Source organism: Gopherus flavomarginatus, chromosome 6 (assembly GCF_025201925.1).
Source record: "Gopherus flavomarginatus isolate rGopFla2 chromosome 6, rGopFla2.mat.asm, whole genome shotgun sequence".
In the NCBI taxonomy this organism is placed as follows: Eukaryota; Metazoa; Chordata; order Testudines; family Testudinidae; genus Gopherus; species Gopherus flavomarginatus.
This window is the reverse complement of record NC_066622.1, coordinates 26,326,960-26,354,237: the sequence shown is the minus strand read 5'-3', so window position 1 is coordinate 26,354,237 and position 27,278 is coordinate 26,326,960. Positions and strand designations below refer to the sequence as shown.

Sequence of the window (27,278 nt, the reverse complement as noted above, 5' to 3'; positions counted from 1 at the left end):
GATTCAGGCCGTACAACTTTCTCCACCCTCGATAATCCCTCCTCACCCCAGGTCTCTATCCCAACCAAGACTGGGAAACACTGGCACTCCCCTCTTTTTTCAGCTCTTCTCTTTTCAATATTTTGCCCTCCAGGTTTGTTTGATAAAATAGCTATTTTTTTTCTGGCCCACTAGATCCAGTTTTGGTTTAATCACTGTTTGCATTTTGTTCTGCATCTCAGCTAGATGGATATGGGCAATACAGAATATATTGAAAGGACTACATGTACATCACTCATTGAGTTACAAATACACATCCCCATTACTCGCTTTTGAAAGGCAGTTATTTATAGGGTCCAACCCTATGACTGTTTAACAATCCAGAGCAATGCTAATCAGTTTAGTCTGTGAAGAATACTGAAAATATCACATCCAACTAAAACTGCAGAAAAATACCTAAGTGAAATTATCATCCATTCCAGAAAAAAGAGAGATATTTTTCTTTACACTCAGAACATTAAAACTTTAAAAGGTAGAAGCTTGGTTAATTTGTTAGGACTGAACTTGTATGTTATGTAAAGAAAGCTTCACTATTCTCTGTGTTATCTTTGCATCAGTTATTACTTGCAATTGTTCCACACTGCATTTAGATTAAATGCTCTTATGAAGGCCCAATAAGTGTCCCTGATATCAGTTTAAAATCAAAGTTTCCACCTTCTCTGTATTTCACTAGAACATAATAAAAGAAGTGATTAAAATAAAAAACAGAGAGATTGTTTGTGAATGAAATGCCAGCCCAGGAATAAATCACAAGCCTCATTCAAGAGTGCCATCTAGTGACAAAAAATATTTTAGTTGCACACGCTATATTATTTACGCAGACAGAACAAGTTATATGGTGAATTATTTACACTTGGCCAACTTGCCCCTCCTGCCTCTGTGGATGGAGGGGTTGACCGGGGTGTAGCTGGGGATCTTTGGGGTTACCAACCAGAAAGTAGATTTATTTTTGGTAGTTATGGGGCATTTCCCCAATAACCTGGCCATGCTGCTTCATTTAGTAGCTAGCGCTGTAGCCACAATCTGGGGCTTGTACAGGAAAGATATTTTGTAAAGGCTGAGAAATAGAAGTCTGAATATCTATAGCCCCAATCCTGTGTGCATATGTATATACATATACATTTCAGCCTGATGATTGTGTGCACATAAATTTATCTCTCTATAGGACTCAGACTGACATTCTTAGAGAGTGACACAAGTGATTTGATATGAAGATTTTGTTTGGGGGTTGCTGTTTTTTCCAACTTGTACATGGATTACTTGTAAAGTAATAAATGACGTCCATTTTTGGCCTAGCAGAATAAATTGCTAGGCTAACTTCTCTCAGTTGCACTAGTAAAACTATATTATGGCAATGGGTTTGCGGTGTAAATAAGAGAGTAGTGTGGATCTTTAGCTGATGACTACAGTCCCAGTACTAAACACTTAAGTACTGTATAACTTTACTCACATCAAATTACGTAAGTAAAATTGTGCATGTGCATAACTCTAGACAGGATCAGGCTTAAAGGTCATATCTTGTTCCCACTGTAGTTCATGGAAAACTCCTGTTGATGTCAACTAAGGTATAGGAAAGTCTTAAAATAAGATCATTTTCCACAAGTTATACAAGTGTCGGGAACTCGTAGGGTGATTTTTTTTTTAAACAGAAGTTGTAATTTTTTTTTAAAGTACAATATTTAGCTAAGCCATATTAAACCCCAATCCTACAAAGATTTACACAGATCCCTAGCTTTAGGGACAGACATCTCATTGAATACACAGACTCTAAAATTAGGCAGTTGAGTGAGTCTTTATAGGATCAGGGCCTCTGTGACTAAATGACTGCAAAATATACACTATATATAAAGTTAGGGAGTTATTTGGTGGCAGGTTAAAAAGCTCAACCCGTATTCTTTCATTTTACTAATCAAAGGGTAAAACTCTTAAATCCAAATTAAACATGCCTTTCTCCTGGACTACTGCCTAGTTTTTCTTTGTTCTATTAAAATGTCACTCCTCCACAGTTTCTCAGAGGATATATGAAAAAAGTATACCACATCAAGTTTTTTCTTGACTTCAGTTTTTACAGGTGAGTTATAATGTGAAACCCTGAAGAATGGGACACAACCTTCCCTTTGACATTATGAATACAACAGAATAATACAAGACTCCCACATTTTCTGAAACTCCATTTGGTTTGAAATTTCTCTACTATATATGTTCACATAAAATAACATCCTCCATTTTGTCCATTTAGCATAGTAATTAGACTAACAGCACATCAAAACCACACAGTATAGTCTATCAACTTTAAAAAATTCTTGAACCATATTTTAAAAATCACATGTTCACATCAAAAGCATTATGTCTTTTCTTTCCTGTTTCATGGGGGCTCTTCAATACATTACCCATTAGCAAGATGTTTTGCCAGAAGACCAGCTAAGAACCAACAACTACCATACTTCAAAGGAAGTCATATTTGAACAACAGTCTGAGCCATTCTGTAGCTATGCTTGTATTTTATATTATATATATATAAAGCATACACCCAATACGTTAGCACCATAATCAACTTGGTTACCAAACAGCTGTTTCTGATCAAAAGTTATCATGAAGAACAGGTGTTAACCCTCATTCTTTTCCTGACATTTGCAATTAAGCAATTTCACACAAAGAGGAGAAAGCTGGTCACAGGATGATCTTAAATCAAGCATTGAAACAATCTTGTGTATTACTAATAATCACAAGGGCTTATGTGATAAATGCCAGCACAAATTAACTCACTATTCTTGAATGCCTTCACTGGCATCTAATCAATAAGATGTTATTACTTGTTCAATGCACAGAAACCATTACTGTAGTCAGGAAATCTTTTGGAAGTCTACCTGAACAGGAAAGGGTAAATATAAATCCAAACAAACTTACCATCACTTTTTAAGAACAGATTCATATCAGTTCATCTTCTGTCTTCCTCCTTAACAAAAATAGCTTGTGTTGATTTAGCAAACTTCATATTAGTGACAATCTCTTGTCTGGGAAAATATTCTTCTAGAGTAAGGTATTTATATAAAAGGTATTTGTAGTAATAATTTAAAATTCATGAGGCATTCTGCATCTGAACTTAACTTAGACTCTTTGGTTTGCATGCATATCATATCTTATCCAAATGAAGGAAGCTAAGTTTCCTTACTGCTCCTAATAGTTTTAGTTAAAATCTAATGAGGATTTGCTTGAAGTTTAAGAAAAAAAGTGAAAGCACCTTGAAAAAAGAGAGAGGCAGCAGTTCATAAATTAGTCAGCTGTTCCCTGTGTCAGTAGGATCATATCTGTTTCCATAAGTAAAATTATATAGAAAGGAATTTGCAAATTTTTGCCATTATCAGAAAAAGTAGCCATGTGATTTAATTTTTAAAATTTGTCTACAAAAGTAAAATTAAGGTCCACATGTTCATCCCCATACATGTATTTCCACAAACACATGAGGTACCTGAGTTAGTACCTCAGGTACTGTGGGAGAAAGAACATATAATGCTATCAACAGCAGTCAGAGGTAATAGAAAGGGCATGTTGCAAATGGTAGGTTATGAAGGAGAGGAAAAAAAGTGTGTTCAGAAGCATGGTCCCTTTAATGAGGTGTACATTTTCTTCTGCGGGGCTATCCCCTTTCAGGAAGCTTTTGAAAGCAATGCTTGCTTGAAGTGAGTTAGGAAAGCGATCACTTGCATAGCAGAGCAATGATAGTATAAAGATTCAGTTAAGTGGAAAAACAAAAGTAGCCAGAATCTGTTTGCAATTATCAAGTCCAGAAGCAGCAATATGGGTAAGCAGTCTTTTCAATTTTAATTATTTATATTACCACTTTTCTTCTACTAGATTACAACAGTTTGGACTACGTACAGAATCTACCGACCTCTTAAATGTATAGTACAGAATATGAACTATATGTGGCAAATTTAAAAACTTAAAGTAAAATTTTCTGTGTTTGTGTTCTGTTGGTTAGACTATAGCTTCTTTGCACCCTACACTCAACTAGGACTACACTTGAAAGACTAGGACTCCCAGTTGCATAGCTGAATATCTTTTATTTCGCAGCTAAACTAGACAGTGTAGGAAAGATTAAAAAAAACCCTCACACACTAAACTAGGAGCTCAGCAGGACACAGAGAAAGAAATGAATGAATAGACATTAGTAAGTCATGGCACATTTATCATATACTTGAATCCAGTTTACTGTGATGACATGTACTATATCTGAATGGGAACTTACAGAAACTAAAAAATATAAAGAAGTGCACTTAGGATGTAATTTATTTTGAATTTTATATAACTAATGTTCATTTTCTTTAGCAATTTTATTTTGCATAGCAGTGCAAACCCAAAGGCCAGATTTTTTCTTAAGCAGAAGAAAAGTCTTTTATAAATGTGGCTGTTATGCTTCCATACCCTTGCACAATGTTGATCTTCTAGGATATGCACACGCTGTATATGTATGTATCTGATATCTTAATCTATACCCTAAAATGTATTACACCAATAACTTAACTAAGCTCTCAACACAAGACTGAGAAGCAGAACCAGACTCTACTCCTAGCTCCTCTGTGGAGCACTGAGGAGGTAAAGATATGGAAAAGTAGAAGCCATGTGCAGGTATTTTGAGGTATGCTGCCTATCCAAGGCAGACACAAGCAGAATGCCAAGGAGAAGATGCAGCGTAGAACTCCTTACAACTTCTGCAGTGAGTGCTTCCCCTGCTATCTAGAGCCAGTTCTCCGTATCTCTCACTTATGGCCATACTAGGCATGCTAACAGTCTTGTCTTAGAGTACAAACTGTATGGGGCAGGGACTGTCTTTTTGTTACGTTTCTACAGGGGAGTCTAGCAGGGGATCCTGGTCCATGGCTAGAGCACCTAAGTGCAAGAGTGAGATAAATAACCACAACCCTGTGCTCAGGAAATAGTATTAACAGTATTCTACCAAGGTCTTGCACTGGGCATCGGAAGAAGAGTGTCCCTACCTCCTTTGCTGGGCAATGCATTTTTGTAAAACAAGCCAGAATTTAGCCCCTAATAATTAACAGATACAAAAGTTTTAAATGTATAAGATTATATCTAAGCAGAGCAGACCTTTTAAAATAAAATAATATTGTTTTTCACATATAGAGTTCCTTTCAATGAGGGATCCTAAATTGCTTCACACAGGGGAGTAGGTATCACCTAGGCTAGATATTTAGGCAGAGACTTACCCAAGGCCAAACAGTGAGACTGCCAGACAGCAGTAAAAACCCAGCTAGGATGACACAATGTAGTAAGAGAGCTTCTATTATTATTTTATTGGGGTGGGCTCTTTTAAAGGATCCAGTGTCATCTGAGCAAAAATGGGATTTATAAAAGATAGGAATTAGCACAGTATTCAAATAAATGGAAATAAACCAGCTTGTGTTAAATTCTTTTGGTCAGCCAACTATATGTCTATCTTTTGAATAAAGGTTTTCCAGAAATGAGCTTCAGTTGAAATAGTCTTCATTTTTTAAATACATTTTTTACCTTAAAATAATTTTAGATGTTACTATTCTGTCCATCAGTTCATACTATGTATGAGCTATACCTTGCATGTGTATGACCTAAGGGTTTTCTTGTTAAATACATTCTGTTGGGATGTCAGAGCTCATAGGACTAAATAAAAAAATTTCTGGGATACTAACCTCTCTGTGACTGATGGATACTATAATATTTAGGCTTGGAAAGATTATATATTTGTCAATAAAAGTTATTTTCATCGTACACATATAAACAAAAAAAATTCCTTCAATAATAAAATGTACAGATAGACAAAGAAAAAGTGATGCTAGAGAACTTATTAGAATTTGATTTAAAGATGTTTACTCAGTATATTTTGACATGTGATGTTGACCATTTGTGTATTAAACAGTTATAAAGCTTTAACTTTTCGGATCTCAACATCTGTCATTAAATAACTGTCTGATACCCACTGTGTGATTCTTCCCCCATAGCCTCCTACAACTGTGAAATTTTAAATTGATAAAAATATAATTTAAATGGTTAAAAGCCATTATTCTGTGCAACTATGAAAATTTCAATCAATAAAAATAGGAAAATAATTAAAAACAAACATTGATATTATCCATCAATCATAAAAAAAAAAAATCAAATTCTGCCAAGCCTACTGATAGTCATTAAAAATCTCTCTCTGAAAGGAAATGACTACTGAATGTAAAATACCATGTAAAGTTACAAAGTTAGATATTTAAAGGAAATGGGACCACTAGTGTTGTTTCTTCAGTTGTACAGCCAAAAGGATCTATAATATACAGTAGTGCGGGGGGATATTTTATTTTAAATTTGGAAGTTTACATTGGTTCAGATTCTAAACTGGCTATGAGAAAATCAGCAAGAGATGGTTCAGTCTTGAAGGAGTCTCCATTATTTTAAAACTTCCTGTTCTTCATGTGCATAAGCTGACTCTTATCAACGTCAATGGTAAAGGTGCCATGGATTTCAGTGGCAGCAGGATTAGGTCAAATATATATCTTTCCAGGGCCGCCTAGAGTGGGGGGGAAAGTGGGGCAATTTGCCCCAGGCCCTGGGCCCCGCAGGGGCCCCCACAAGAGTTTTTCAGGGCTCCTGGAGTGAGGTCCTACACTCGCTTCGGGGGCCCCAGAAAACCCTTGCATGGCCCGGGCCCCCGGAGCTACTTCTGCTCCGGGGCTTTGGCAGCAATTCAGCGGTGGGGGGGCCTTCCGCCCCAGGACTCGCTGCCAAAGTGCCGGGTCCACCGCCGAAGACCCCAGGCCCCCTGAATCCTCTGGGCAGCCCTGTATCTTTCACTTAAGACCTGGTTAAGCATCCAGGGCTGCTGGGTCATCTACGTTGTGAAAGAGCGCCAGTGCTTCTCCAATGCTTCTAGCTCTGCATCTCCTTTGCAAACTTTATCAAGGCCAAACGTGCACTTGTCACCTCCAGGTTCAACTGTAATGTTGCTCCTTCTCTATCCAAAACTGCTTGCTTGAACCATAATATAGGTGCATGGGAATCAATCACCTCTGTTCACCATGAACTGCACTGGCTGCAAGTAAGTCTGTCAGATACTTCAAAGTCTTACTGCTATGTAGAGCCCATATATTTAGGGCCAAGGGACCTGAAAGACCATCTTTTGTCTCCTAATACCTCCTATTGTACCTCTCTCAATAGTATAGTCTTGTCAATGGAACTCCTTCCCTGTGGGCATCCCTTGGACTCCCAGGGTGCTTCTAAAATTAGCAGGTCCTTCCTGTTTGAAGTCATTTTATCTGTTCTTCTGTACATGTGAAGAAGTGGGTCCTGAGGGTTCCCTAGCCAGTCCTCTGGCCACAGACAATTTTTAATTAGATGAATTATTCTATTTACTACATTTCCACCAGGAGCTTTACTGGACATGGATGCTCAAATTTACAAAAAATACTACAGAAGAAGTTAATACAACAAATCAGCTTCTGAATGCTGCTTTTTGCCACTTTTGAATAGTGTACAATTCCAGATAGTCACACCCATGCACACTGTATCTTAAGTGTTCCCCTCCAGTGACTGAAACCTTCTATTGCATGTGAACACAGTAGAGATTTTTCAGTGGCCATAACATAGGTACAAATGAAAAAAAAAAAAAGTAAGCCAAGTAGTGGCACAACTCTTCAATGAGGACTATGCCCAGGACAAGTTTCCACCATTTTGATCTACAGTAACAATGTACAAATGAGAAGTGTAGTCAAAAAAACACAATAAGGTTTTTTCATCCTAACTAAATTCAAAACTTCTACAATGTTTTTGCTTAAATTAAAATGTCAATAATTTATCTTCTGACAGAAACCAAATATTTCAGCCCAAAAGGTATATGTTCAGAATGTTTTAAAACCTGCTGAATTTGTGACAGACTGATTCTGCTGTCATTAGAGTTAATGGGTGTTGTGCCATTGACTTCTGTAGAAATAGATCAGGGTCCCAAAACTTTTTTTTGACAACAAACAAGTAAAATAAGGCCCTAAATCTGCAACAGGATTACCATTACAATAATTACAATTTTGCCTAATTAATGTTATTGTTGTATTCTAACTGGCAATGTTCACCTTTTACAGCAGTTTACATCCTTGTATCTCAAAAGTGTGCATATAAATAAATGAAAGGCAGCTTTTTCTAAAAGTAAAAACCAATGCCTCCTTCCATTTTTCTCTTTTTCCCTTTGTCCTTTGCACGTATTAGGAAAGAACTATCTTGGCTAGGCAGACAGTGAGTGTAAGCACACTGCTATGTGCTGGAAGCCTAAATGGGGGCTCTGTCCCTCATCATTGCTCAAGACTCCATCTCCATGGTCTGGATAAAGGCTGCAGTATTCTCACATGTATAAGAAAGCACCTGATACTTGCCAATTAATCATTCTGTCTCTTCTTTGTCAGCAGTCTCAGTCTAATTAGCGTGTGTCCTGCACTAGCAACAGCAGTTTCAGTCCAGGGTTCAGAAAATACATAAAGGAAATATCAGCCCTAACAATGACAAAATGGACTTTGCTAATACTCTCCTACTTTGGTTGGGCCTACAAGGCAAAAGAACTTTAGAAAAATAGGTCTGTTACAAATGAAATTGTACTTTACTGATCTATTTCTTTTACAAAACTTGCATTTCTGTTTAGCTCTAAAATAACGTCCTGTTCTGCTTAGTTTATGTCTATAGCTAAAAACTGTCAATTTGGGGGCACTGCTGCAATAAATATGGTAGTATTTCTTCAACATTTGTACGGTAGAGGAGCATCATCATAAAAAAATTAACAACTTTGACATAAATGAATGTATAGAATTATTTTTTAGGCAGGTTCTCTTTCTGGATATTGAAGGATTATACATCTGGAATAAAATATGTTCATTTAGGTTTGTGATCTAACTGACTATCAAATTTCAAGTATCTTATGCTCTCTGGTTGAAGGTCAGTTGGGTTAAATTACTGCAAATTCTTGTATTCAGACATGGTTGTTATTCTGACGCCTGCTAAGTATGATTGTAGCATTTTTAACTTTATTTTTATTGGGTTTTATATAGGAGACAGGTTTAGCCATATTAGACCAGGCCATTAACCAGTCTGGTCTGGTATCTAGCCTCTGGCCAATAGCTCATGCCTTAGAGGAAACTCAAAAAGTTTCCTAATGCAGTGGCTCTCAATCTTTCCAGACTACTGTACCTCCTTCAGGAGTCTGATTGGTGTTGCCTACTCCAAATTTCACCTCATTTAAAAACTGCTTGCTTACAAAATCAGACACAAAACTAAAAAAAGTGACAGCACACTATCACTGAAAAATTGCATACGGTCTCATTTTTACCATATAATTAAAAAATAAATCAATTGGAATATAAATATTGTACTTACATTTCAGTGTATAGTATATACAGCAGTATAAACAAGTCATTGTGTGTGTGAAAGTTTAGTTTGTACTGACTTTGCTAGTGCTTTTTATGTAGCCTGTTGTAAAACTAGGCAAATATCTAGATGAGTAGATGTATCCCTTGGAAGACATCTGCATACCCCAGGGGTACACGAACCCCTGGTTGAGAACCACTGGCCTAATGTATTTAGCCAATTGTGCAATGATTTTGGGGCAGGAGGAGAGAGAGAGAGAAAATGAGGATGGAACATATGGTCTAAAGCAAAAGAGGTTTTCAAACTGGCAGGGGGGGCACAGAACGTATTTGGGGGGAGCATGAGAAGCTTCAGAGGAAAAAACAAACTTATTGCACACGTTCAGAGCTGGGTGACCAGAGAACAGTAGCTGCTGGCCAGGTGCCCAGAGAAGGAAGGCATAAACTACTACAGATACAAAGAAAGGGGCATGATCAAATAAGTTTGTAAAACACTGGTTTGAAGTGTGAGATTTTATTAGTTTAAAGTTGTTAGCTGTCTCGAAATTGTCCAGTCCAGTCCTCTTTCTGAACCATCTGTAATAATGAATTCCAGGAGTAAAATATACTCAGGCATATCTGATCCAAATTTGCCATTTTTAAAATTTAATCACATAATACCTGGCACTAATATTATGGAACAAGGTAAAAGTTGCAACTGAACAATTTTCATTACATTCTTCATTCTGAATACCTCAGTCGCTTTTCTTTTCCAGTCCAAATAATCCTAGTTTGTGGAATCTATCTTCTTATGCAAGACCTGGTGTACGTCTAGCCATCTTTACTGCTCTTTTCTAAGTCTTTTCATTCTCAACAATATCCTTCTGATTGTGAGATGACCAAAGTAATATACAGTATTTCCGAGAAGGACAGACAACCCTTCAATATAATGTCAAAATATCTTCTGTATTATCTTCTACGGTGTCTTTGGACCCAACCATTCTACTCCTATTTTTAACGTTGCAGGTCCATTTACATTCTGGACTGAGAAGAATAATAGTCCAGTGGGAAAGGAAGGATGGTCCAGTGGTTATAGGGCACTGGCCTGGGTCTTGGGAGACCTGCATTCAATTCCTTGCTCTTCTATAAACTTCCTGTATGACTTTGGGCAGGTTGCTTATTCTCTCTGTTCCCCCTTAATAAAAGATTGTAAGGTGCTCAGATGCTGCAATGATGAGTACCACATAAGTACCTTACACTTTTTCCATATTGAGTTTCCCAAGTTTCCCAGCTATTGTACTGAGACCAAAGATATAAACAGGGTACCTCTTGTGTTTATGAAAAATAAGCAATCGTTCACTAAAATTATCAGTGAGGTTTTCAATCCATAACAATGCTTTCCCCCCTTTTCCAGGCTTATTTATTTTCCTTAAAGATTCTCTAATAGCATTACCATCATCATCTATGTTAACTTTTTCAAAAAGCTCCAACAGTTTAGAAATAATGCTTTTCTGTTACAGGATCAAGTAAACATTACTTTTGTCAGGTACTTTCCAACTGTTATATTATGTACTGCAATTAGACATTCTCTCAGTCAATCCAGTTTCCTTGCAACCTTGAGAAAGCAGAATTACAAAAACACACAAGCAACTAGCAGAAGAATTATTATAAGAAGTCTTAATTGTTAACTGATTGGAACAGGATCACTAGATTAAAATGTTTAGGGAAAAAAAACAAACATTCTGAAAGTAGCAAAATACCACAAAAGGAAATTTTCAAAGGCGTCATTTCTAAGTATAAAATGAAAAAAAAATCTATTAAATAAATTCTGTAAGCCACTGCATTTCAAAACTGAAGAATATACTAGCTCAAATTCAGATTTTATTACCAACAGGTAAACATTCTGCATTCCATAAACTATTGTTTAAGACACAAATTGGGGAATTTATGGTGGCTACAAGTTCATTTCTAAATTATACTGGGACTTAGTAAAAGACTTCAACAGATCAGAATTTTATAAAGGAACTTAGAGAAGGGGTTTTAGAAATTCAGGGTCCACCTGAAGAACTGCTCTGAGGTCTATCTAGATTCCCTCCAAGTATTACCTGATTGCTCCCAGAAAGACCTGTCCCCTTACTAAAACTCAGTCGTGGTGTTCTGGTTGGCTAGCTCCCACTACCAAAAGAAAGGGGAAGAATCGATTGGAAATCAAGATCCTGAGACTGACAGTCCCCAGGAACAATGGGGAAAGGCCAATGCACCCGGTCAGCCTGGTTGACAGGTCGGCCAAGCTAATCAGAAAGTCAGGAGGCAGGGGGGTCCCATCCTCCAAGTGAGCCGGAATTTATTGGGTCAGGCAGAGTGGGGCCAAGCTAAGGAGAAAGCAGGGACCCAAGCTGAGCTGGGGAGCAGAGCTGTGCCAGATCCAGAGGGGCCAGAAAAGCAGCCCAGGAAGCAGGTCAGTGCTGGGAGTAGAGTCACAGCAGAAGCCCAGGGAGCAGACCTACCCTGGGAGGAGAGCAGCAACAAGGCGAGCCAGAGGGGCCAAAGAGGCAGCCCAGGGAGCTGGAGGCAGAGCAGCAGCAGTACTGAAGCAGAGTGGGGCTGGAGCAGTCCGGAGTCAAGTGCAGTGAGCAGCTGGGGAAAGTGAGGGGGACCCTGGACATTGGGTCCAGCGCAGGGAGACACCCCCAGCCAAGAGGCCTTGCAGGCCAGACTTAGAGGGGGATTGTAACTCTGATGGGGCAGTGACGATGCTGGGAAGAAGGGTCCTGCCACCTAGAGCCTGAGGGCGTGTGGCCACCGCCAGAGCAAGTGTCTGATCCACAGCATCCCTGCAGCACAGCCAGGGCCTGGGAAGAAGGCCTGGGACTTGTGAGGAACAGACTGTGAACTGCCCTGACATTCCAGAGATGCTGGTTGTGATGTCCCTGTGCCACAGAGTGGGGCTATGTGTTTTCCTTCAACCTTTCCCATTTTTTCCTTATTTTTTAAAATTGATTGTTGTATAAGAAATTGTATTTGCTTTGAACTGTATGTAATGATCAGTGGGTCAGGGAAGCATCCAGTGCAGAGAGAGCACCCCGGAGTGGGGACACTTTAGCCCCCGCCCTAAGTGACCACAACACGGTTGGGAGTCGAGACCCCCAGGAACCTGGGCCCAGCCATGTTGGGGTCATGATGACTCTGCCACACAGGAGAGTGGAAGGGAAGTCCTCTAAGTCAGGCAGGGCTCTGGGTAAAGGAAGTGGTAACAAAGACTCAGATCCTTTCACTAGCCCACTTCACTGGGGTAGTGTATAAGCCAGGAAAGTTCCCCACAATAGCAGGACCATTCCCCCACTTACATATAGGTATTCCCTTTTACAAGTATAATTCAGTTCATCTAGCAAATAGCTGGAAAAGGTGGGAAAAGTTGGGGTTACCATTCATCATGCATGTACAGGATACTTGGAAATAGGTATTTGTAATGATTAAAAAATTACTGGTCAGGTTTTTTATATGAATCTGAAGATAGTATTTCTAGACCTCACATCCTGAAGACAGTTATTTTGAACAAAATAGATTATTGGTTACTGTAAAAGGGTAGCTGGCTCCTTAAATGAAATTGGGCTTAGCTCTCTTGTTCCAGTCTAGACTTGCCATAGTTTGATGTAACGAGGAGGGCTGGGCTGCCCCAGAGTGTTATAAATGAGAGTTCAGAAGTCTGAGAGGGGAATTCAGAACACAGATTCACATACCCTGAGTAAGTAGCTAAATGGAAAGTTTTGAACCTAGAGTTCAGAAAGGAAGAAAGAGGTCTGAGAGGAAGGGGAGCTCAGAAAAATAATGGTCAGCTGAGAACTCAAGGGAGGGGATGCCCCTGAAGGAGAGGGAAGTCAGAGTTCCCTGGTGGAGCAGTGGAGCCAGATCAGGCTGGTGAAAGCAGAAGGCAGGAAGTGGGTCACCTACAAACTTCCCCAGACCAGCAAGCCACAGCCAGAGAGGGCTCAAGACTGAGAGCAGCGGAGTATATGCCTGCTGGCTCTGAACTGGACAGCTAGGGACAGCTGGAGAATGATGGAAGGGCTAAGCCCACTGATGTCTTCAGGCAAGAGCTGAAACTCTACCTGGGGAGGAAACAGAGTGGTGAAACATTCCAGTTACAAAGGGTGGGGTGAGGTGTGGTGAGACACCAGAACCATATTTGGTGTTGGACCAGGGTATTCTGGTTTATGGCAGTGGGATTTTTGGTATTAAATTAACTGTGCAAAAAGGGTTAACTCTGAAGACCGTACTGAGTTTGAGGAATCAAGAGGGAAATTGAGACCATGCATTTACAGTGACCCAGATGCTCCATGCAACAAGACAGATTATTGGCCTTATACTGGAGGAACCAATGAAGTGATGAACAGATAACTACAAAAAGCACCTATCATGAAGCGCATACATGGAAGAAAGGGCTGGAAATTGGACAGTGAATGAGACAACTGAAAGACATAGCAGTCCTGGAAAAGTGACTAAACTTCAAAGAAAACATGGAGTATAAAATGATCTGGACACCATTCCAGGACAACCAGTATCTTAAAAACTAAGCAATGATTGACCTCTGTCAGACTCATCTGTAGACTGGGAGAAGTCTGCTATTTAATTAACTTTTAAGGTTTCCAAATTTAAATGCAGACTGATGTTATTGTTACCAGCACCTCATTCAGGTAAGGGCTTGTGCTGACATGTTTATGACTATACAAAATTGTTTTCACCTATACTAAAATAAAAAGTCCAACAACAAAATTAAAAATATAACAATAGCCACAAGGAAGGAAAAAGGATTCATGTGTCAGTCTTTTTTGTTATCAGATTCAGCTGTGATGCACTGTGTGAAAATGAACCAGTTACACCAAAACTGACTAATTTTGATATCTGTTCCCAACTATCATATATTGTCTCTCCCCCTCCCTTACCCCCATCTTGATATTAATTAAAGTTATGCCAGGAAGGGTACTGAAGAAATACTTTTCATTAGTGAAAGCAGCTCTCTGGCCCTCCTTTCTGGCTTTGGTTACCAGCCTCAAACCTGTAAATATGAATATTTAACCAATGCATTTCAATTCCTTCATTTGTCCTACTACCGTAAGGACTGCTTTCTCCATCCCACTGATCACAATTATGTTACAATTATGTTTGCCCTGTTCTTGTGAGTGAGGATCCTGTAATGTGTAAATGGGACTGTCTGCCTCGTGTATATTTATTAACTTTAAATGTAGTTTTTCAAAAAAGGCTGTTTAATTCAGAACCTTCTTTCCACTGGGTACATTCACAGTATATGTTTGGCCACCTAAATTGCCTGCATGTCCTGATCCAGTAAGCATTCAGAGACCACCTAACTCCACATAAAACAGCCAAGGAGGAGAAGGGAAAAAGGAGGACCACTTCCCTCATAACCTTTAGCCCAGTGTTTAGATACTCAACCAACATGTGAGAGCCCCTGATTCAAGTCACCCCACTCAGGTGAGTGCCCTAACCCTCATATTCTAATGAGGATCTCCCTCAATTTCTCCTACGAATGTTGTTTCACATTAAATAATTCAGTGTTTAATCTTGCCAGAGAAAGAGTGACTCTATATCCCAATGGTTAGAGCACTCACCTCAGAAGTGGCAGATTCCCATTCAAAACCCCCTCTGCTTGATGAGAAGGTGATTTGAAATGGAGGGTGAGAACCTTAACCACTAGGCTAAAAGTTATAAAGGAATTCATCATCAACCTGCCCCTCCCCTGGGCGCCACCCACTGCACATAGAATTAAGCAGCCTCTGATCAAGCCCAACATACAATTTAGGCAGATGAATAGCTATCTTCCCCTGGCTTGTGAATCATATGCTGTCAGGATCTAAGGTCTGCAGAGCTACCAGCCAACCAACATCCCCTGGTGGCAACTGTAACCTGGCCACTTCCTGCAACCTACAATTCCCACAGGTTGAACCTCATAGGAAGGTCCTCCTTGAGTGATCTGATTGACAGCAGTCTTAGCGATCCTTGATTGGCTCCCTGACCAGCTCTCTGATGCTGTATTAGCCCATAGGACATACCAACAAGTGTCCAGGCAATAATGCAGATCCCTAGCTAGCTGCCACGACTGTCCTGCTTCTGAACTCCCAGTACTGATCTTGGCTCTGACTTGGATTCCGACACCTGATTGGCCCCTTGGAACCTCAACACAGACCCAATACCTAGTACTGACCCTGGGTCTGATTCCTGACTTGATTCTCAGCTTGACTCTTGACCTTGAAACTGGCTTTAACCCCTGGCTTCAGTTCTGGAATCCCAAACTCCTGCCACTAATCCTGCCCACCTTCACCCAGATGCAAGCAGAGATAGGCACCTCCCTGTAACCCAAACTTAGGCAGAGAACTTTGAGGTGAGAGGTGAGAAATTAGCATACATGTCTCTCATCAGCACCTCCCCACTGGCTAGCTTAGGCAGTTCCCTGCCTAGCATGCTGCCTTTATGAAACACATTGTAAGGCGCCTATCTCTCCCCACTGATTGCATAAGAGCCTCGATGTCTAACTCAGACTTTGTGGATCACCATGTTGTTTCTGTGATTTTCTAGGTACTAAGAGTTAGGCATTGTGACCCTGAGCATCACAACACTTCAGTCCTTTTTTGGAGCGTTTTGTGGAAAATATGGTGGAAACAAAAGGCATGTCAGAACTTCTCCGTTTAGTTGTTAGTCTCCTCAGATGCTTACGTCAAACCTGCAACCCTCAAAAACGTGTGTGAATTGGACATGCAGCCCTGCCATGATACTATTTATATACTTGGGTCTGATGTTACAGTTTTACAATTCGAGATAGTTCCTAGAAAATTACCTTTTGAAAATTGCACCTTCCAGGAATGCTGTCAAGATGCCTTTATCATCCTCCATGTATTGGAAGGTATAAAAACTAACTTATCCATAAATTCTGGATTCCTGCAATACCTTTGTTACCTCCACTTATGATTATTTCTTCACATCTGAAACACTGCAAACTACTACTTCACTTGTTACTCAGAAGTATCCACTGCAGTTTTAAACTGACAGATTTAAACTGACATTTTCTAAACTTGTTGTAAAATCTTCATTGAGAGTGGTTCTGTCTTTTAAAAAAACTGAATCTTTAGTCTGTAACCTTCCTAATTCTTCACATGCACTGTTCAATGTATTGTAACTGAGCACCCTCACAAGAATAATATGGTGCATAATGAAAATACTGACTAGGTGACAGCAAGAGTAGTTACTGTCCTCCAGGGCATAATCATGTTTCTATTTTTTCATATCTGGAGCAGCTATTATGATTGCAAAGTTCTCTTCCAAACCTAAGAGGTCACCTTAAAATGTACATATTACTATTTACATTTTGATATAACATAATTGCCTTAATGAGGATCTTTTGTATAAGGATGTATTTATAACCAACATATTAAGAATCATATATAAAAAAAGGTTTAGGGAAGCCAAATTTACATTTTTGACTTAACTTTTTTAAAATAGAAGGCATTCTTCTAGTAACTGATTAGATTAGTATTTTGAGCCTGGTCAGTAGAAATAAAAGGGAAAGAGGCACTAATGAGCCTAATAAAGAGGTTTAGTCTAGAGTGGCTGTTAATCTATATAACTAACTTTGGGAGGAGAAAGGTTTGGTGTTGATAAAGTATTTCCTTAGTAAATTACTACTGGCTCCAATGCAAGGCATTTACAGTAAACATTGGAAGTCTGCAAGGCATCTGTTCTATTCACAGTGGAAGAAGGAACTTTGTTCCATTAATAACTTTTAAAACATGCAATAACTAATTCATGCTGGCAGTTCAAGTCCTATCATCAACCTTCATTATTTGACCAACTGAGTTCAAAGACAGAAGCAGAATTTTAAGAAATACTGAAAGTTTGAAGTACACAAATTATAATCAAAAAGTTTCTACAAAGTATAAAAAACTGTAGCTATAAACTACATATTTTATCATTATTTTAAGAGTACATACAAGATAAAGGTTAAATTGCATGTATGAAACTAAATATGATGTCAGATTCAGTTTTAGTGAAATTATACATTATATAGGATATGCTGGTTGTTATATATAATAATATGTACTGGAATTTTAACATTTGACTTTACTAGAAATTTAGTGGGACTTTGCCTAAGGCAAGTTTTTAATAGCAATAATAAAAAAATACTTAATGGTACTTAGGGTAAATCATGTGTGGTCATCATGTTTAAAAAAAGTAATACCAAACATCTGTGCTAGATTTCCACATGATAAAACTACCATATTACCTAAAGTTCTCCCAAACTTGTGGAGAAAAATGTTTATTTAAAAACCTGGAAAAGATACATGATAACCAATTTACAAAATATAAGGCAGGCCTCTCACATTTTGTGATAGGAATGTATGTTTAGTTATTTTCATAATATTTAATTCTGAATGCCAACCAAACCATAATAAGACTTCATATGACTTCAAACACATTTTAAACTTTTAAAATGCTTAATTTAAAAGGGACACTGCAATGACTAACAAGATCTTTTTTCTTATGTGTGTATATTTGCAAGGACCATGTAGTTCATTATACTGTATGTGATTTTCCTCTTCAAGCAAATGCTTCAGTGCTCTCACCTCTTAAAAATATCAGTACAATCCACCTAACACTGAAAAACCCTAACAAAATGAACATGTGTGTATAATTAGGGCAAACAGTTACAGATAAGGGTTCAGTTTTAAGCTGTTGAAATATGATCATGAGTAAAGAAGTTCTAAAAATCACAGAAAATAACTGTGTCCTTTCAAAAAGCTACTCTTTAAAACTGGATTCAAAATTCAATATAATGCTTTGGGTTATTTATGTACATCTTTTTTGTTCAAAGAATGACACTAGACTGTGAAATAGCATTTCATTCAATGTATGTTATAGAATAGATGCAGACACCTCAGGAGTATATAAATCCGTTTTTTCCTTTCTCAGAAAGAAATATATTAAATATATTTAAGTTTCTTAAAAGATGGAATATAAATGAAACCCCTCTTTAAAAAAATCATATCAGACACATACAACTATTAAAAAATAAGCTAACTACATCAACGTTTTTCCATTTCTGTGATAGGATAGCAGGATTTCAAGTTCAGTCTAGCTAGCTTTTTTCACCTTCTACAAACCTCAATAGGCCTCACTCCACTTTTATTTACCTCTCTATAAATCTTCCATTCCTACAGGTAAGTCTTCCAAACATGATCCAGAATAACCCTCTCCATTTAGCCTTGAGTCCTGTTACTTGTGATCTAAAAGTTGCAATTTTCATGTATTCCAACACTGAGGCTTTTCCGAGCTCATTCCAGGGAATACATCACTGGAGTAAACATGATATTACTGCAAGATTACTTCTTCGCTGCTATACTAGTTAGTGCAACTGTAACAGCAAACACAATAGAGAAAGTGAAATGGGTCCAGGATTGTGAAGCACCAAGAGTTAAATATCTTACAAGACTGATCCCAATCAATTAATAATAGGAAAAGAAGAAAAGAAGAATTTTTACTTGTCAGTGTTATTCCTGCTTGTTGGACGTACTGTTTGTATGTCTCTCTCCTACATTCTCATCTCCACAAAGGTCATTGAAATGGAAAGAAGGGAGTGCATAGGACATATACTTTCACAATACCAATGACAGCAGGAGCAGGAGCACACAAACAGGAGGCTTCTATCATTACTTTAATTGCTGCTTAATCTCTGAGCCTGTCCTTTCTAAAGGAAGAATTTGACCTTTTAGCTGTACTCAGGGATAAAGACCTATCACTAGTCTCCTCAGATTGCCTCTACTAATGATGGTGTCAGCAAAATGCAAGAGCACTAAAATAGCTAAAAGCAACTTCTCATAAGAGGAACACTTCTTGCCTTCTCTTTGTTATGCTTTTCAATTGAAAATAAAACTGCTCATCTTCAACAGAAAACAAAAACAGGAGACTTAAAGGACATAGGCGAAAAAGTGAGAGAGAGATTCAAACCTTGGCACCAAGAATTCAGTGAAGCTTATCATTTGCATTTATAAAGACTCTTAAATAGGTTCTCAATGCACTTGAGAAACATGAATAATAGAAGATTCACAACAGACTTAGAAGGTAGGGAAATATCGTCATTTTACAGATGGTGAAACGCCTTCCTAACATGGCCCACAATGACTTTCTCCACTTGGCCTTAACTCCTGCTACTGGTGATCTAAAAGCTGCAGTTTTCATGTGTAAGGGAAAATTGAGCAGGCCCAAACTTTGACCAAGGTAACTTTGATTAAAATAACTGTGTACGAGGGGTACGAGGAGAGAGAGAATGAAAAATGCCAGTCTTGCAAAATGTAATTGTAATTGCTAGAAGCCTTAACCGCAAAAGTACAACCTGATAACAAGCAGGAAAGCTTGTTGCTTTTGTATTTCTAATAAGGAGCTGTTTTTCTTTTTAAAAGGATATTACGAATGAAAAGTGTGTTTGACTAAATGTGGTTTTAAGCTATATAAGCTTCTGTGTCCCTCTGTTAGACAGACCAGTTAGGCTGGCTGTGTCTTCCTGCATACTTGTAATAAAGTGGGCCTCAGGCTGTTCTGATCCAAACATAACGTGTGGTTAATTTTCCACCACTATTCTTGGTGCCATGACTCGGATCCACAGCACATCACCAGACTGCGGACTGTTCCCCACTGAACCCAGGGCCCATCTGAAAGGTAGACTTTTTAATTCTCCTTTTTGGGTTTTCGGTGGAGGACTGTCGTTAGACTCTGCAGTTGGGTAAGTTGCATGCTGGATCCAGATCCTTTGCTGCCAGACAAACCTCACGCCCTTCTTGTTCTGGTTGCCCCGGGAAGAGCCACATGTGGGGGTGGGTTCGAGTTCCATCTGGATCACCACATATATGGCTGGGTAGGACTCTGGTTGTGTGTGCCACAGTGTGAGTAAGGGTCACAGGAAGACGCCCAGAGCTCTCTGCAAAGTCCACAAGCTCGTGACCAGAGATGTCTCTAATGCAAGCCCTGTGACTACAACTAGTAGGTTAAAAAAGAGGGCCCTGACTGAGGTAGACTCCTCTGCATTGCTTCACCAGCAAGGGGTCTGCCTGGGTCTAGGATTGTGTTATCCTATCCTTTACCATCTTTGGACGATCTGTTTCAGCACCCTCTTTCCTCCTCCCATCTCTGGCCCCGACCTGAAGGTAGTTCATGAGCCACTGACTGGTCTGATGATCACCTCGCCTGAAGCAACAGAGTAAGCGGCGCTGTTCTCTCTGAGAACGCTCAGCTGACACTTTTTGCTGAAGGGGACTGTAGGAAAGTCATGGACATCCTAAACAAACTTTCCCTGTGTGAAAGGCCCAAGGGTGAGTGGCCAGGCTCTAGGGGTCGGAGGAGGCAAGTGGTCTCCGCTTCGCCAGGAAAGCCAGATACGTACTGGGGGACAAAGATTCCAAGGTGATTCCCGCTTCGCCAGGTGCTGGGAAAAATGAGGGCCGGTGGATCAAAAGGGATCACCATTCTGCCAAAAGGCACAATTGGTTTCTATATGTAGAGGAATTATAGTCTTCTCACTTGCAAGTTTCTGTAGAAATGGAATTGGTATACTAGAGATGATCCAAAATTACAATTTCCCCCAGAAAGACGTTTCAATCTTGACAAGATTGTGCACCTCAGGGGTGCACTTCTTGCCAACAAAGTAGGGCAAGGTCAGTTTGATGCATATTTTAATTGGTATGAAGAAACAGAAAAACAGCGCCATGAATCTCAAAGGAGAAGTCTCAAGGACTCTCAGAAGAAACTTAAAACACAATTAAAGGAGACAAAAGAGAAATTGGGTTTTCCAAGCCCCTGCTGGCCAGCAGATATCTCTCTACCCTTCAAGGCCTTTTTGGGGTACCCCCTCAGCTCCATCTGAAGATCCTATAAACTTGTATTTAAACTGCAGTAGGGATGGGCAATATTCCTAATCCCCACCTCGTCTCTTCACCTCTGACCATTTCTATCAGTCCTCTGTTTGACCATCATGCTTTCCTCCTCAGTCCTTGTTCGCCGGTTAACTTTTGGGGAAGAGACTTGCTGTGTAAGTTAAATTGTACAATCTATTGTACCCCAGACAGTGTGTACTTGGGCATCCCTAGTCCCAGTCCCAATAAGGCCCTGGCAATGTTACAGGCAGACGCTCCAAAGAGGGAGACCGACCCCAGTCCTTCCTCGTTGAAACAGGTTCCCCCCCCCCCCACTTGTGGGCTGATCATGCCAACCAGGTTGGGTACATTGGGTCCGCCCAACCAGGTAAAGTTCACCTGAACCCCAGCAAGACCCCTGCCCAAGGTGCTGCAGTATCCTCTATCAAAACAGGCCAAGAAAGGAATTTAACCAGTAATCACCTCCTTAATTCAGCAAGGAGTCATTATTCCTATGGTCAGTGAGTGTAACTTCCCCATTTTACCATGCTGTTAATGCTGCTGAGCGGATAGAGTGCCCTCCCCAGAGAGTGAGAGACCTTTCTTTAGCTTATGAGCTACTAGCAGGCAGGCTGCCCACCGCCCCCCCGGCATATGTGATTGGAAGATGGGTGGGCAGTGGGCAGTCTAAGAGTTCCCCCCTCACCACGTGAGGACGCCCCTGCATATTATATGTGCATTCTGTCCAGGTGGCAAGCCTCACAGGGAATGATTTGGGTGACCCTTGTGAGTGATATTGTTAAGAAAAGGGACCAAGAGGGGTGGGAGTTGGTTGAAAAGCCCACCCTCCTTGCTAAATTGGTAGTGAAACAATGCCTGTGCCCATGGAAAGGAATAATGCAGCGAGGAAAAAAGGATCAGGCCCAGACAAGCAAGCAACAACAGTTAAAGGACATTGAAAGAAACAGAGTGAAAGTTAACTCTGTAGTTACTGGAGGGAATTAAGCAGTGAAATTTTTTACAAATGTTAAAAGAAGGTGTTATGAAAAGAAAAATTCTTGGTTTTTTTGCAGCCATTCCTTTAGGAAAAGGGCCCATTTCTCCAGAGGAATGTCTGTAAATAATCCAGGCAAGAGGTTATTTAAGTGGAATCATTTAACTATGAACAAGTTAGTCAAATTTGCTAAAAAAATACTCCTGATGCGTACAATCTTTGTTTTATAAGTTTGAAATGAATTGGTGTTGTTCTGAGGTTGTAAAACTGAGAAATACTTTTGCCAGACAAACGAAACTAGTGTTGTTTAATTTTGGTATTTAGCATTTAATCCTTAAGGTGACTTAATGCTTTACAAGATTTAAATTGTTTTAAATAAAGACCAAAGTTGTGGCTGCAGCAGGGCAGTCAAAGCAAGGAGAACGGGAAAAGATTTTAAATCTGTTTTGGTAACAAATAGCAGATAAAAACTGTAGTCAGTGCCCTACACTAAGCTTTAAGGTGGCTCTGTGTAATCAATGGTCACTTTCCCAAAGGGGAGCCAAAATGGGTTGTTGTTTTCCTTTTCAAATCAATGTGTGTTTGAAAGCAGGAGTTAAAAGTTAGAAGTTAATTGTGTCCTTTTGAGACAGAGTCTCTAAGCAGCTGATAACTCTGAATCCAAAAGCAAGCCGAGAATGTCTGTGGGTACGTCTACACTACGGGATTATTCCGATTTTACATAAAACGGTTTTATAAAACAGATTGTATAAAGTCAAGTGCACGCGGCCACACTAAGCACATTAATTCAGCGGTGTGCGTCCATGATCCGAGGCTAGCGTCAATTTCCGGAGCGTTGCACTGTGGGTAGCTATTCCATAGCTATCCCATAGTTCCCACAGTCTCCCCCTCCCCTTAGAGTTCTGGGTTGAGAGCCCAGTGGCTGATGGGGCAAAAATCATTGTCGTGGGTGGTTCTGGATAAACGTCGTCAGTCATTCCTTCCTCCGGGAAAGCAACGGCAGACAATCATTTCGCGCCCTTTTTCCCTGGATTGCCCTGGCAGACGCCATAGCACAGCAACCATGGAGCCAGTTCAGCCTTTTTTTTTTTTTTTTTTTCCCCCAGTCACAGTATGTGTACTGGATGCCACGGACAGAGGCGATACTCCAGCGCTACACGGCAGCATTCATTTGCTTTTGCATGATAGCAGAGACAGTTACCAGTCATTCTGTACCCTCTGCTGCCAGTGTAAATTGGCAATGAGATGACGGTTATCTGTCTTTCTGTACTGTCCGCTGCTATCATGGGTGCCCCTGGCTGTCATAAAAAAAAATAGAAAGAAAAATCTTAGAAAAAAAATCTACAGGATACACAGTGCTGCATGAAGAGTAACGGGAAGCCAGAGACTCAAATGGGGGCACAAAAGCAAAACTGGGAATGACTCCCCGAGTCAATCCCTCCTTTATGGTTTCTAAAAATAGAGTCAGTCCTGCCTAGAATATGGGGCAAGTGTACTAGAGAACCAGTGTATCAGAAAGCACAGCTGCTCCGTGTCAGATCCCCCAGAAATGATGAGCTACATGCCATTCACGGGGGCGTGCCCCTTCAACAGCCCCACCCGTTGCTTCCCTTCTCCCCCAACCTTCCTGGGCTACCGTGGCAGTGTCCCCCCCATTTGTGTCATGAAGTTATAAAGAATGCAGGAATAAGAAACAGTGATTTGTTAGTGAGATAAAATGAGGAGGAGGCAGCCTCCAGGTGCTATGACAGCCCAGGCAGGGCATTAAGCGGTGCGGAGGAGAGGAGCCCAGCATCCCGCTGCTATGATAGTCCAGGCAGTACAGAATCTTTTCTTTACACAGGAAAGGGGGGGGGCTGATGGAGCTCAGCCCCCAGTTGCTATGATGAGGACAGTTACCAGCCGTTCTGTCTCATCTACTGGGAATGACCAGGAATCATTGCTATTTTTACCTAGGCGCCCCCAGCCGACCTCACCTGAGGCAAGCCAGGAGCACTCACGGGCTGATGGTGACAACGGATATCAGTCATATTGTACCGTTTGCCACCAGGGAGGGGAGAGCAGCGGATACTGCTCTTCACTGCTGCAGCATCGCGTCTACCAGCAGCATTCAGTAGACATAGGGTGACATTAAAAGAAGTCAAGAAACGCTTTCTTCCCTTTTTCTTTCACATGGGGGGGGGAGTAAATCGACGATCTATTCCCTGAACCACGCCGGATAATGTGTTTGAACCTACAGGCCTTGGGAGCTCAGCCAAGAATGCAAATACTTTTCGGAGACTGCTGGGGACTGTGGGATAGCTGGAGTCCTAAGTACCCCCTCCCTCCCTCCCTGAGTGTCCATTTGAGTCTCTGGCTTCCCGTTACTCTTGTCATGCAGCACTGTGTATCCTGTAGATTTTTTTTTCAAATGCTTTGGCATTTCGTCTTCTGTAACGGAGCTCTGATAGAACAGATTTGTCTCCCCATACAGCAATCAGATCCAGTATCTCCCGTACAGTCCATGCTGGAGCTCTTTTTGGATTTGGGACTGCATGGCCACCCATGCTGATCAGAGCTCCACACTGGGCAAACAGGAAATGAAAATCAACATTTCGCGGGGCTTTTCCTGTTTACCTGGCCACTGCATCCGAGTTCAGATTGCTGTCCAGAGCGGTCACAGTGGTGCACTGTGGGATACCGCCCAGAGGCCAATACCGTTGATTTGCGGCCACACTAACCCTAATCCGATATGGTAATACCGATTTTAGTGCTACTCCTCTCGTTGGGGAGGAGTACAGAAACCAATTTAAAGAGCCCTTTATATTGATATAAAAGGCCTCGTAGTGTGGACAGGTACAGCGTTAAATCGGTTTAATGCTGCTAAAATCGGTTTAAACGCGTAGTGTAGACCAGGCCTGTGTTAATGCAAATCACCTAAATGATAAAGATAGAAGCCATTGAAGCCTGACCTACCTATAAAAAAATACAGGAAAATATGGGAAGTAATTCCTCAGTTTTGCCTGCAATCAACAAGGGTATTTGTAAATAAATAAATAAATAAATAAAAATTTAAGCAATAATCTGCCAACCCCAAGAGGGTAAAAAAATATGCTTTTTTTTTTTTTTTTTTTTTGAAAAACAAATAGGAAAAGCTAATACCAACCAAAAAGCTGAAAAACGTTCCTGAAGTGTTCCTGAATACACTTTGCATCCTGATTGCCTTTGGCGCGTCCCAGGCGGCCGCTTGGTTGCGCTCAAGGTGCTCTGTCGCTGCTTTGCTCGGGTGCAACACGGAGTGGAGTGCATGGGCAAAGGGCAAATGATTGCTGTAGTTAGATGAGACTAGTTTGTACCAGATTTTTTCTCCTGTGGCCCAGCAATACTGCCAACAGTGTGTAATCTGTGAGCAACATAATATTGGTGAAGATGTCAAGGTAAGGCAGGCAGCACATCCCCCCTTCCCGGGGACCTTTTGTAAATATTCAGATTGATTTTATTTAAATGTCTAAATGTTGTAAATATAAGTGTGTTAGTTTTAGTTAATGTATTTTCCAACTGGGTTAAGGCCTTTCCCTGTAAAAAGGCAGATGCCAAGACTGTTGTAAAACTTTTGACTTAAGGATTTTGTACCACGATTTGGCAAACCTTTGAGTAGGAACAGTGATTGTGGACCTAATTTTACTGTACAAATTATAACAAGTTATGTGCAGCTTTACAGATCCAACACAATCTCCACTGCCCCCACCACCTGCAGTCTGCCGGGACAGCGAAACGCCAAAATGGGATTTTTGAAAATAAACTGGCCAAGATCTGTACTGAGACAAAATTTAAAGTGGGCAAATACCCTCCCATTAGTATTAATGACTATAAGGGCCACTCCCAGTTAAAAGACTGGACTCAGCCCTCACGAGATTCTAACAGGGCACCTGATACAACTACCGGCTGCACCTCACTGACCCTGGCTTAGATGGACAGTCATTTAATAAATAACACAATGCTTAATTATTGCCAGGCACTGGCAATGAAATGTGTTAGATCTTTTATACACAGATTCTTACCCATACATATAGCTTCAGGTCCTTTCAATACAATGACCAAGAGAGCTCCTGCTTCTTCCAAATCTCTTAGCCTTGTGTGGGAAGCCAATTATCTATATATCCTGCTACTTATAGTCCTACTGTGCCTTGCTATAGAGACCTACAATTTAATAAATCCCAAAAATCTCAGTTTTCAGCATTCTTTTGGTCTGAACTGGGATCAAGTCAGAGCTACACCTGAACTTTATTTTAAGAGGCAGCACACAGATTATAAAAAGGGAGAATTATCTGGTTGAGTTAAGAGAAGAGAATTTCAAAAGGTTCAAGAAAGTATGTATATTTTTAGGATTTTACAGAGACAACCTGTTTTTATCCTTTATTTTACTGGTGCTCAGTGAACCTTAAAATATAAGCAGGCTAGATTCAAATAAGATCTCAAAGGTTTGGGTGTTTATGCCTAATTAAATTTTGGGGACATAAAACACCCAACTGAAAATTGTTTGCATTTTAAGAACCAACAATGGAGTGTATCAGAAGAAAAAAAGAGAACTGAAAATTAATTCTCATCAGTCACAAATGTAATATTGAGGCTGGATAAGGTCTTGGATTTCACTTATTTTGTCCAAGTTTTTCCCACACCCAAATTAAGTAAGTTCGTCACCTTGACTTAATGATATTTTTCAACACTAACATTTTAGTGGCAATTACAGTGTCAAGATATGAAAGGGATTCAAAATGGAAAACTGCATAAAACAGATATTGTATTTACCAGTATCATTGTAAGACATCGACTGAATGATTTTTACATATCTGGGTCCAAAGTCCTCCTTCAGCTGTCTACAAAGTTGGACAGGAGAGATCTGTATCAGCAGTCAATGTCTAAAACTGTAATGAGTATGATTTTATCTTCTTTTTAAAGAAGAAACCAGTTTTAATTATTGTTATGCTGGAGTCTGGA

The 27,278-nt window shown here is 40.1% G+C and overlaps 1 protein-coding gene across 5 annotated transcripts in view; it reads right to left on the bottom strand.

Moving 5' to 3' along the window:
* Positions 1-27,278, bottom strand: part of ERC2 (ELKS/RAB6-interacting/CAST family member 2) — an 845,311-nt gene that overhangs the window by 683,505 nt on the left and 134,528 nt on the right. The window contains exon 1 of one of the 5 annotated variants that reach the window (XM_050958431.1): positions 2,947-2,986. The exons of the other annotated variants lie outside the window; for them this stretch is intronic. Coding sequence (XP_050814388.1) covers positions 2,947-2,949 — 3 coding nt within the window. The 5' untranslated portion in view covers positions 2,950-2,986. Of the gene's footprint in view, positions 1-2,946; positions 2,987-27,278 lie in introns of those variants that run through there. 5 annotated transcript variants of the gene reach the window in all.